Source organism: Salmo trutta, chromosome 12, assembly GCF_901001165.1.
Source record: "Salmo trutta chromosome 12, fSalTru1.1, whole genome shotgun sequence".
NCBI lineage: Eukaryota > Metazoa > Chordata > Actinopteri > Salmoniformes > Salmonidae > Salmo > Salmo trutta.
In genome coordinates, this window is record NC_042968.1 from 72,864,330 (window position 1) to 72,876,813 (window position 12,484).

Genomic DNA, 12,484 nt, shown 5'->3' on the forward strand with positions numbered 1-12,484 from the left:
GATGTGTTCTACTCTGTGAAACATAGAATCTTACAGTTCTTCAGGTCCTGTTGATAGGATAGTCTCGATTGGAGCTCGTCCAGTTTGTTCTTTAGTGACTGTACATTCGCCAACAGAACGGAGGGTAGAGGTGGTATCCACTGCAGCACAATTTTCATCATCGTCTCCCAAGGACACTGTGTACAGCAAAGAGTAAAAACAATCAAAGTGTCTATGTTGAGTGTCTATGTTACACACATAGACACTCAACCATGCAAATTGGCAGAGTAATTATTTATTTGGACACAAGACATTATAGTCTTTCTCTTATACAGACATCGTACACACTCATTAAATCACATCCAATATCATACACATCAACCTACTCAGATTTACTACACACATAAAATCTTGTCTCAATTTTATAACATCTGTGGCATTGGCTCACAGGCAAATAGGCAAGGGAGTAAAACAAATATTGCTAGAACCTATTTCTTGAATTCTAAATATCAGACATTTGAAAGCTCTAATTTTGACCGTCATAATACCTCTGATGGCAGTAACTTTACAAGCACTAATTATGGTCAATTTAGACTGAGAATAGTATCTAGTTATGGTAAGGGGGGAAATAAGTATAGCTAGTTATAATTGTAACGGTTTAGCAGATTATAAAAAAAGATCAGTCTTTACATGGCTAAAAGAAAAGGAATATAACATAACAATATAACTGTTTACACGAAACACACTATACATCCTTAGATGAAGTTGTGTGGGAAAATGAATGGGGTGGTGAAATAATTTTCTATCATGGACAAAGGAACTCAAAAGGTGTGATGATATTAATTAGCAAAAATTTCAGTCTGAATGTGCAAATAGTCGGGAATGATTCGTAAGGAAGGTGGATCCAAAATTCTTCCTGAATCTCCAATACAGGAATGCTAACAAAAAGAATTTGCAGAAAATCATTACTGAAGATGGAGTCATCTATGATTCTCTGAATGATATTTTAAAAGAGGAAGCTAATTATTTTAGGCAGATGTTCTCTTTTCCATCTCCTCCTCTCCCACTGAATGAAGATTACAGTAAGGAATTCTTTCCAAATAATATAAATATAAATAAGAAAATTAACAAATATACAGAAAGATAAGTGCGAAGGCCGAATTACAGAGGAATAACTTTTTGAGGCTATTAAATCCTTTCAGTCTGGAAAAACCCCAGGGCTTGATGGCATACCGGTAGAGGTATATCAAGCCATTTTTTATATACTAAAAGCTCCATTGTTAGATTGTTTTAACTACTCCTATAGAAATGGTAGTCTGTCAGGTACTCAACAGGAAGGTCTGAGTTCTCTATTATTAAAACAAGACCCAGATGGCAAATATAAAGACCCAGTCTACCTAAAAAACTGGAAGCCCCTTACACTTCAATGTTGTGATGCAAAAATATTAGTGAAATGCATAGCACTCAGAATTAAAAGGGTTTTATCAGCTATTGTTCATCCTGATCAGACAGGTTTGTTACATGGACGATACATTGGAGATAATATACGACAACTACTAGAAATAATAGAACATCATGAAACATCTAAGAAGCCAGGCCTGGTATTTATAGCGGATTTTGAAAAGGCATTTGATAAAGTAAGACTGGATTTTATTTATAAATGCCTGGATTTTTTTCAATTTCGGTAATTCTCTTATATAATGGGTAAAGATAATGTATAGCAACCCCAGGTGTAAAATAGTAAATAACAGCTACTTCTCAGAGTTTTGAATTGTCAAGAGGAGTTAAACAAGGGTGGCCGCTGTCACCATATCTATTCGTTATGGTCATCGAAATGCTAGCTATTAAAATCAGATCCAATAACAACATTAGAGGTGTAGAAATCCAAGGCTTAAAAACAAAGGTCTCCATGTATGCCGATGACTCAAGTTTTGTATTAAGTCCGCAAGCTAGATCCCTGCAATGTCTCATTGAAAATCTAGATAACTTTTCTGTACTCTGGACTAAAACCTAATTATGATAAGTGTACAATATTACATATTGGATCTTTTAAAAAACACAACTTTTACATTACCCTGCAGTTTACCTATAAAATGGGCTGATGGTGAAGTAGACATACTTGGTATTCATATCACAAAAGATATAAATAAGCTCTCCACAATGAATTTCAATACAAAACTTGTAAAAATAGACAAGATCCTGCAACCATGAAGAGGAAAAAGGATGATTTGTTTTTTCAAATCATATGAACAAAAAATATTTTGCTTTATCTGTGATGCTAAACCAGACAAAATAAAATGTGCCTATCTATATAATGAATATGAAATGGGTGGGTTGAGATGATTAAATATAAAAACACTAAACCTCTCTCTAAAAGCTTCACTTATTCAAAAGTGTTATTTGAACCCTAAATGGTTCTCAAGTAGATTAAGAAAAGCTCATCCATTGTTTAAAAATTGCCTTTTTGCCTTTGTGCAGATTGCCATGTCTCATTTTCGATAAAATGATTTCAAAGTATATCTCTTTTTCAAACAAGCATTGCAGAGCTGGCTACAATTTCAATTTCATCCCCCTGAAAAGATAGAACAAATATTATGGCTAAACTCAAATGTGCTGGTTGATAAAATACCTGTATTTATGGGAAAGCTGTTTGAAAAGGGTATTTTGTTCTTAAATGATATTGTAAATTGGAATGGGAGAGTTATGTCCTTCATAGAGTTATCAGAATTGTACTGGAAGGTCTGCTCAATCCAAGAGTACAACCAATTGATTACAGCATTACCCCAAAAATGGAGGAGGCCTGTGGCAGCGGGAGGAGGTAAGGAACTGGTCTGTCTGCCCAATATAAAGGATAAAAACTGGCAGAGGACTAAAAATAGGAAAGTATACCAGTTTCATTGGAGGACCAGGATGTTGACAACTGTGCCATACAGATTGCAAAATAGTTGGGAAGAGATTTTTGATGTACCGATTCCATGGTACAGGGTGTATGAGTTGATATACTGCTCCAAAAAATAAAGGGAACACTTAAACAACACATCCTAGAACTGAATGAAAGAAATAATCTTATTAAATACTTTTTTCTTTACATAGTTGAATGTGCTGACAACAAAATCACACAAAAATAATCAATGGAAATCCAATTTATCAACCCATGGAGGTCTGGATTTGGAGCCACACTCAAAATTAAAGTGGAAAACCACACTACAGGCTGATCCAACTTTGATGTAATGTCCTTAAAACAAGTGAAAATGAGGCTCAGTAGTGTGTGTGGCCTCCACGTGCCTGTATGACCTCCCTACAACTGCTGGGCATGCTCCTGAAGAGGTGGCGGATGGTCTCCTGAGGGATCTCCTCCCAGACCTGGACTAAAGCATCCGCCAACTCCTGGACAGTCTGTGGTGCAACGTGGCGTTGGTGGATGGAGCGAGACATGATGTCCCAGATGTGCTCAATTGGATTCAGGTCTGGGCCAGTCCATAGCATCAATGCCTTACTCTTGCAGGAAATGCTGACACACTCCAGCCACATGAGGTCTAGCATTGTCTTGCATTAGGAGGAACCCAGGGCCAACCGCACCAGCATATGGTCTCACAAGGGGTCTGAGGATCTCATCTCGGTACCTAATGGCAGTCAGGCTACCTCTGGCGAGCACATGGAGGGCTGTGCGGCCCCCCCAAAGAAATGCCACCCCACACCATGACTGACCCACCGCCAAACTGGTCATGCTGGAGGATGTTGCAGGCAGCAGAACGTTCTCCACGGCGTCTCCAGACTCTGTCACGTGCTCAGTGTGAACCTGCTTTCATCTGTGAAGAGCACAGGGTGCCAGTGGCGAATTTGCCAATCTTGGTGTTCTCTGGCAAATGCCAAACGTCCTGCACGGTGTTGGGCTGTAAGCACAACCCCCACCTGTGGATGTCGGGCCCTCATACCACCCTCATGGAGTCTGTTTCTGACCGTTTGAGCAGACACATGCACATTTGTGGCCTGCTGGAGGTCATTTTTCAGGGCTCTGGCAGTGCTTCTCCTGCTCCTCCTTGCACAAAGGCGGAGGTAGCGGTCCTGCTGCTGGGTTGTTGCCCTCCTACGGCCTCCTCCACGTCTCCTGGTAGCGCCTCCATGCTCTGGACACTACGCTGACAGACACAGCAAACCTTCTTGCCACAGCTCGCATTGATGTGCCATCCTGGATGAGCTGCACTACCTGAGCCACTTGTGTGGGTTGTAGAATCCGTCTCATGGTACCACTAGAGTGAAAGCAACGCCAGCATTCAAAAGTGACCAAAACATCAGCCAGGAAGCATAGGAACTGAGAAGTGGTCTGTGGTCCCCACCTGCAGAACCACTCCTTTATTAGGGGTGTCTTGCTAATTGCCTATAATTTCCACCTGTTGTCTATTCCATTTGCACAACAGCATGTGAAATTTATTGTCAATCAGTGTTGCTTCCTGCGTGGACAGTTTGATTTCATAGAAGTGTGATTGACTTGGAGTTACATTGTGTTGTTTAAGTGTTCCCTTTATTTTTTTGAGCAGTGTATATAAAACAACACAAGATTCAAGACCGTGCTTTTCAGTTTAAATTATTATATAGAATTCTTGCCACCAACAAAATGTTGAATATTTGGGGCATAAAATCATCGAAGCGCTGCAGATTTTGTTGTGAGGATACAGAATAGCCTGTTTCTGGTCTCAGGTTCAGGAATGGCAGGGCATTGACCCTGGATGCTTCTGTGTGTCGCTCTGAATGGGAGTCTGTTGGATGACTGGTATGATGTAGTTGTTGAGCAGCTTCACTGCAAGTATATTGTATGTTTCAGATATTCAATAAAAACAACGGGGGGGGGGGAAGTCTCTGGGACGATTTCTACACAGTATTTGGTGACTTAATTTCTTCCCGTGTCGCAAGGCACTAGGAACAGTTTAGCTTCTCTAATTGTGATCTTAACTGTTCAAGGGGAAATGAAGACTACTTTCTAGATGCTAGCTATCATCCAACAGAGCAAAATGTTATGGTATCTCTCATCTCTATCTTTGTGTGTGTGTGTGTGTGTGTGTGTGTGCGCACACACAGCACCACCAGTTCCACGACCAGCTCGTGCGACACAGACTTCTCCAAGGAGGACGAACAGCGACTGAAAGACTACGTGCAGCAGCTAAAGAATGACCGTGCGGCAGTCAAGCTGACCATGCTGGAGCTAGAGAGCGTTCACGTCGACCCCCTCAGCCTTGAGGTCAAGCCCCGGGGAGACACGCACCGTCTGGACCTGGAGAACGCTGTGCTGATGCAGGAGCTCATGGCCATGAAGGTGAGAGGGAGGGAGAAGGAGGGAGCGCGGGGAGAGGAGAGTGGGAGGGAGAGCATACACACGGGCCTTTTCATGCAATTCTACTCATTTTGCCATGTGGTGGAGAGACATTTTTGCAGTTTTTAATATGATATCTGAGTGAGAGTGGGGGCCCCCCCGGTTGTTAATTCAACCACGATTACTACAAGTTCAGATAGCTGGCTGCTAGACTAACTTACCGATCTAAAAAAAAAATAGAATAATTGGACTTGGGCTAATTGAGTCACTGTCTGTAACCAGGTTTCCATCAAACCTTTTTATGCGAGTAAAGTACATGTCGGATAAATAATGTCACAACAGACCTGTTGGAAACCGTGTCGGTAAACTTTCCAAATGTCGACAAAACAAAATACACTAGACGAGGTGGGATCTTTCTGTGTCAATAAAATTAATTATGTGAGAAATATCGATATAATAACCATCATATCGAAGTAAACTTGGAGTCACGTGACGGTATGTTGTGTGGTCCTCCCACCACGACTTGGGAAAGCATGCAGTTTATTAGGCTACAGATGAAATGAGTTATGATGAACTTCATAGGGTGGTGAAAGGGCACGGTAATGAGCTTTGATGTTTCGTATACTCAGTGTCTATCCTTCTTTCCTCCCTCCCTTTTCCCTTTCTTCCATATGGTTACAACACCCCTTGATAAAAATAACTTGTAGCTTGTATTTCTCCTCCCCCCTCAGGAGGAGATGGCGGAGTTGAAGGCCCAGCTCTACCTGCTGGAGAAGGAGAAGAAGGCGGTGGAGCTGCGGCTGAGCACGCGGGAGGCCCAGGAGCAGGCCTACCTGGTGCACATCGAGCACCTCAAGGCCGAGGTGGAGGAGCAGCAGGAGCAGCGCAGGAGATCCCTCAGCTCCACTGGGAGTAGTAGTAAAGACAAGAGCCAAGCCGCTAAGGTGTGTGGACAACACACACGCATGCACACACACTTGGCCCAGACAACACCCCCCCCCCAAAACAGTGGCCTCTAAGATGTATACTGGCCGCATGGCAGGGGCAAGTGCCAGGGTGCACCCACATTTACGCCCTCTAAATTCTCCAACCCGAAAAGAGACCTCGTCCACCTATGGAAACACAAGCCCCAGACCCAACAGGTCTACCACAGAGCGGGGTTCAGGCTTGGATTGAGATTGAGGCCTGTAGACGGTGTGTCTCTCTCCTGTACGCAGCAGCATTCACTCTGAACCAATCAGTCACATGAATCATTGAAGAGGCTGGAGGCTGAGTCACAGCTCTGTCCACTCCCTTCTCTCTCTCCTCTCTTTGGAGTCTCTCTCTCCCTGTCTCTCTCTTAATCTCCTCTCGTTGGAGTGTATCTCTTCCCCTCTCTCCCTCCTCTGTCTTGTTGCCCCCATTCTTCTGAGCCCCCATACACAACAGTCCTAAAGCTGAGAGGGCATGTCACTCTGAAAGGTTGGCAGTTGCACACTAGTGCTCCCCTTAGTGAAAGTCTCCTGTGTGAGAAAGAAGTCTCTACTTCAGACTTTCTCAGTCTGTTGGGATTTTCCTCTGGGGAGCTGTCTGTACTCAGATGTGGCCCTAGAGAAGGGGCCATTGTGTGTCTGTGAGAGTCCTACTGTATACACACAGTGACGAGATAAAAAATACACCTGGAGATGGGGAGAGTACAAGAGTATTGAGAGGGAGGAAAAGTGGAAGAAGGGGGGAGAGAAAAGAGAATGGTGAGTACAAGAAAGGAAAGGAGGAAAGAAGGCAAATGGAGGTGAAGTCTGAGAGTGAGATACTGTACTGCGTAAGAGGAGAAGAAACTGAGAGGATGGGAAGAGAAAGCAGACAAATTAGGACTTCCAGAGTCCCAAGTGCAATTCTAAACTATCAAAGACTTTGTGTGTGTGTGTGTGTGTGTGTGTGTGTGACTCCAAGAGGTCTGGGAGGTCAATTAGATATCAGAGCACTAAGCCCCTCACACCATCCATAGTCTTTTCTGCCCATTTCTTTAATACATATAGACAGAGATCAGTTGTGTTTGTGAGTGTGTGTGTGCCAGGATTAAGAAAGGGAATGGAATAGAGGTGTGCTTCTCTCTGATCACAGCCTTGAGCTTCCAATGCTGGTGGCACTACATTAGTCTTGTAATCCACTGGATACGATAACAGTGCCCTTCCATGTCCCCCGGCAGGGACAGGGATTACGTGAACACACACATGCACTTCACAACACTTGGCATGCACACAACATTCCAACACACACCCTTACAGCTTTACGTGCAGACACACATACACACACTACCTTAAAGCTCGACCCCCCCCCCCCCCCCCCTTCTCTCCCTGCTATCACTGTAGCTCCGTTTGTTCAATAAGGCTTACTCCTCGGTTGCTAGGAGCAGCCAGCGTTGAACGTGCCAATCAAAGGGCCATCTGTAAATGCAGGTGCTTTTCAGAGTGAAAGACAGAGCAGCCACTATTATTGCCTTTCTACCCCCCCCCCCCCCCCCCCCCTCTGCTTTCAAACCAGCTACCTTTTATATCTACAGACCAATTCTTATTGTTAGGGTCTAGAAATGGCCTGTTTGATTGTATTTCACACACTGGGGAAGACTCTAATAGCCACACATACCTCCTGCTGTGGGGGAGTGTATACGCATGCACGCTCTCTCTCACTCACACACACTATGTTAGATCATTCCGCTCTGTCAGAGCCCATGATCAGAGCCATTCATCACCTGGAGCAGTGGATGTTTGTGACACACACACACACTGCAAGCCTAATCAAGCAAAATGCACACAGCACAAAGGCTATTACCCAACACGCGCTCGCTCTCACACACACAACACTAACCAGCATCTCCCAGTATCTTCCCCTCCTCCCTTGTCTCTTCCTATATCCATTTCCCCACTACCTTAATGGAAGCCATGTTCCAATCTCCATCAACAGCCCTGTAATCAAATCAGGCTAGCAGGATAGCAGGCCCTGAATGTATGACAGCATACCTGTAACTCGATAAGTCATGTAGCATGCTCAATGAATACTCTGACATGCTTGTCCAGTGTGAGTCGAGCTGTATTGTTTTGTAGTCCAAGTGTAAGGCAATACACAGGGATAAGTGGTTGAAGCATTGACTATATGAATGGACAAAGCCATTGAAGACGTCACACCATGTTTGAAGTCTCAAGGGGAGTTTTATGTAGACATAACATGCACAGTTTGAGCTAGTCCAGGAAGTGATATTGCAGGCTAGCTCAGTGCTGCCCCCTCTTATTGAGTATCTCAAGTTGAAAGCTGACCGGTGTACTGCAGGCTGCCATTAGCTGTTAAATTATCCTTATTACTTTTGTATGTTATTTTAAAGTAATTGTTTCAAGGACATACATCTGGTGTAATAGAAGCAATTATTGGTATCATGATTGTCTTCTAAAAATGTTTTTATTTACACTAATATTGACCACGAAGATTGTCATTTTCCTATTCATTATAATGGGGGACCCTGCTTTCTGGAAACAACAGCCTGCAGTACACTGGAAGGCCTTGAACTTCATGGTTTCAATGAGAGAGGGCAGTCGTTCTCCCCTGGGTTGGTGGTAGTGCTGCCACCCATAAGACCAGGCTTTTTACTGCATGTGACAGCTTGAGGTAAAAGTTGCCCCTGACCACAGATCTAGGATCAGATTACCTTCTCCAAATCGCCAGCATAATTGTCAAATTCACTCACTTATCAAGCTAACACTTGGTCATCTCTACTGCCTCTGGGCTGGCAGACTCATTAAACACAAATGCATCTTTTGTAAATAATGTCATAGTGTTGGAGTGTGCCCCTGGCTATCCATAAATTTTAAACACAAGAAAATTGTTCATATTTTGCTTAATATAAGGACTTTTTTATACTTAAGTATATTTTAGCAATTACATTTAATATGATACTTAAGTATATTTAAAACCAAATACTTTTAGACTTTTACTCAAGTAGTATTTTACTAGTTGACTTTTACTTGAGTAACTTTCTATTAAGGTATCTATACTTTTACTCAAGTATCACAATTGGGTACTTTTTCCACCACTGTGTTCTGCGAACCATATGTTTCTTAGAGCTTGCTAAAAGTGTGGTTGTCCTATGGCCATTTTGCATAAAACTTTCCCATAACATTTTTTACAGGTTTCTCATGGTTATTTTTAAAGTTCTCAGAACGTTCAAAGAATGTTGAGAAACAACGTTCTTCTGTAGGAATTTCAGTACTTCAGCATTGTTTCCTCATTGTTCAATTTAAAGTCCTGTTCTCAAAACATTAAGAAAACTTTCCATAAAAACCACAGGAAAACATTGGTAACGTTCAAAGAACGTTCTAAGAATGTTATTTAAAAATGTATATATATTCCGTTCTCAGCGTCAACAAAACTCATGGGTATGCTCAAAATGGCTGTCAGTTCTGACTTGAATGGGCACTTTCGTTCTATGGATTCTATTTCTATAGATTTTATTTCTCTTTGCGCTGTCAGTGAATGCTAAAGGCCTTTTGCAAATACAATATGCCTATTTCTCACATCAATACAGACACAAGGGCTTCTTTGTTGGAGGTAGCCCTATTGAGAAATAAGAGGTAGCCTAGGTCTCTATTGGCGCATTCAAAACAACTCGGAAGTCGGTAATCTCCGAATTCAGTGCGTTCAAGACAACTGGGAACTCTGGGGGAAAAACGAGCTCAGACTGGGATTCTTTTTGTTTGTTTTGAAAGGTCATCCAACTCGGAAATCCAATTCAGAAACTGACATCTTTCTCTAACCTGAAAATCACTGATGTCATGATTTCATCTTGGTTTTTTTACCCCACTTCCCAGTTTACCAGATTAACAGACACAATCACTGTCACCATGCAATCCTTAGGCTATACATTTCTGTGGAGATGTTTTATGGTTTCAGCAGGGTTTCGAATTGAGGGGTTTGTGAGGATTTACTGTAGGCCTAACCCTTGTTATAGAGACGGGCAAAAAGCATATGCTACTACTCGTTTGCTTAGCCATAGGAAAAGCAAAGCTCCAGATTATATAAAGCGATCAAGGCAGTAACAATGATTAACTCCACAATTATTTCCATATAGTCTACTAGCCTATCGAAGGTCTTGCTCAGCCTAAACATCACAGGAAAATGTGGTTGGTTTATTAAATACTCTGCAATTTAGAGCTATGCCTACCGCAAAATACCAAATCGTTGGTATGGGTCTATGCATAGACCAAACAGCTTAACAGATAAAAACATGTATTATTCAGGAGAATCCCATTGAATCAGGCTATTAATTTTAGTGCAGTTGTGTTCTTACACATATCCTTAGACTAAATGGAACCGAAACACCCCAGCCTGTTTTGATCACAGATCATTACGAAGCCTGAACATTTCAGCTGTTTGTCATTGATTTAGCCCACAATCGCCTACACACGATGACCTATATTTAATCTGGATTTGACAAACAAAAGCCTGACTAGGATCCTGACTTTGCCACACGTCATTTGTTACCAGTTAGGCTAAATGTATTCCTATTAATTTGCATAGGCTAACCATTGCGATTCATGTTATTTACCATCTTCTGCTTTTTATGGATGAACAGGCATCAGGCAAAAAAAATACATCATTTAAATGCCCCACCCCCCCATACATTGTTCACAAAGTCAGCTAATGTCCACTCCATTCATATGTAAATACAATTGATTCATACACTGGCTTATCTGGCTGACATGTTTTCATTTTAACAGGCCTTCCATTATCTACACTGAAATCATTTTTTCAGTAGTCCTCTATTATGACTTAAAAAGTACATTCTTGTGGTTGAATATATATCTATTGTATGTCTTATGATACAACAATTAATTATGTTGACCGAACAAATACCATCAAGGGATACGTTACAATTTACAATAATAAACACCTTATTAAACAGCTGTGAAAACCAATCTGACAATATTTTAGATTTAAATACATAAACGTAGTTTTTTCTGGTACGTGTGTCAATTTACTTTCAGATTTTTTATACTCACATGGCAATCAGACTGAAATACTGAATTCTGGTGTGTGGAATAGAGAGGAGGTGGGTGTGGATGGGAGGTTCTGCTTGTCACTTGTTTTCAACAGGTAGTCAGTCTTGGAAGGTGGACTCGAAGAGGGAAACTGCAAAGTCCAGGTGCTGCTGCCCTTTTTGTTCTGACTGTTTGCAGTGCTAGTGTTTTTAGCTAATCTGTGCATCTCACATGATGTGCCCAGTATGATAGTTGTCTTGCTCTTTCTTAGCAGATAATGACAATATGACAATAATAGTAGCTGATGTAATGAAAAGTTGGAGGGTGGTTGGTAATGGACATCAGGTGGATCCATGTCTGGGTGTTAGGCAGAACCCCAAGGCCCTGGAGAACAGGAGCAGAGTAAAGGGAACAGGGTAGGAGACAGACGTAAACAAGCAAACACATAGGTTAAAGGATTATCAGGTATGTAAAAATACAGTTATTTAATTATTTAATTTAAATGTTTGATTAGACATGCAATAATGTTAATGTCAGACAGAAAATAAAGGATACCTGTCTAATTGTTTATGTCAGTGGGGTTGATGAGGTCAGGGATGGTCCCTGGAAAAGATAGAGCGATGAGTTGTGAGAGAAAGTCCAGGGTGGTGTCATGACCACTGGAGTTATACACTTTAACAGTACCTGGAAGTGGCGGTTACTTAACGTGACCCAGTGGTTAGCGTTGAGATTGACTATTTGGAGATAACCCCTGGGCCAGTGTTGGTACTGCTGACACCATGGCGATGCCGCCCACCACGAGGAGGCAAATTCAAATAGTTATCTGAGATTTAAATTCACCTTAATTTTAATAAATCCTCTTAGGGATAGGGGGCAGTATTTTCACGGCCGGATGAAAAACGTACCCAAATTAAACTGCCTGCTACTCGGGCCCAGGAGGTAGGATATGCATATTATTAGTAGATTTGGACAGAGAACACTCTGAAGTTTCTAAAACTGTTTGAATGATGTCTGTGAGTATAACAGAACTCATATGGCAGGCAAAAACCTGGGAAAAATCCAACCAGGAAGTGGGAAATCTGAGGATTGTAGTTTTTCAAACCATTGTCTATTCAATTTGTAGTGTTAAAGGGGTCATGTTGCACTTCTTAAGGCTTCCACTAGATGTCAACAGTCTTTAAAACCTTGT

General features: G+C 41.9%; 1 protein-coding gene across 5 annotated transcripts in view; it reads left to right on the plus strand.

The window, feature by feature from the left end:
* LOC115204121 (colorectal mutant cancer protein) overlaps positions 1-12,484 on the plus strand; it is a 121,687-nt gene that overhangs the window by 97,820 nt on the left and 11,383 nt on the right. For all 5 annotated transcript variants that reach the window (XM_029769446.1, XM_029769447.1, XM_029769448.1 and 2 more), the window contains 2 exons: positions 5,056-5,290; positions 6,019-6,231. In XM_029769446.1, the coding sequence (XP_029625306.1) occupies positions 5,056-5,290; positions 6,019-6,231 (448 nt within the window). The remainder of the gene's footprint in view (positions 1-5,055; positions 5,291-6,018; positions 6,232-12,484) is intronic.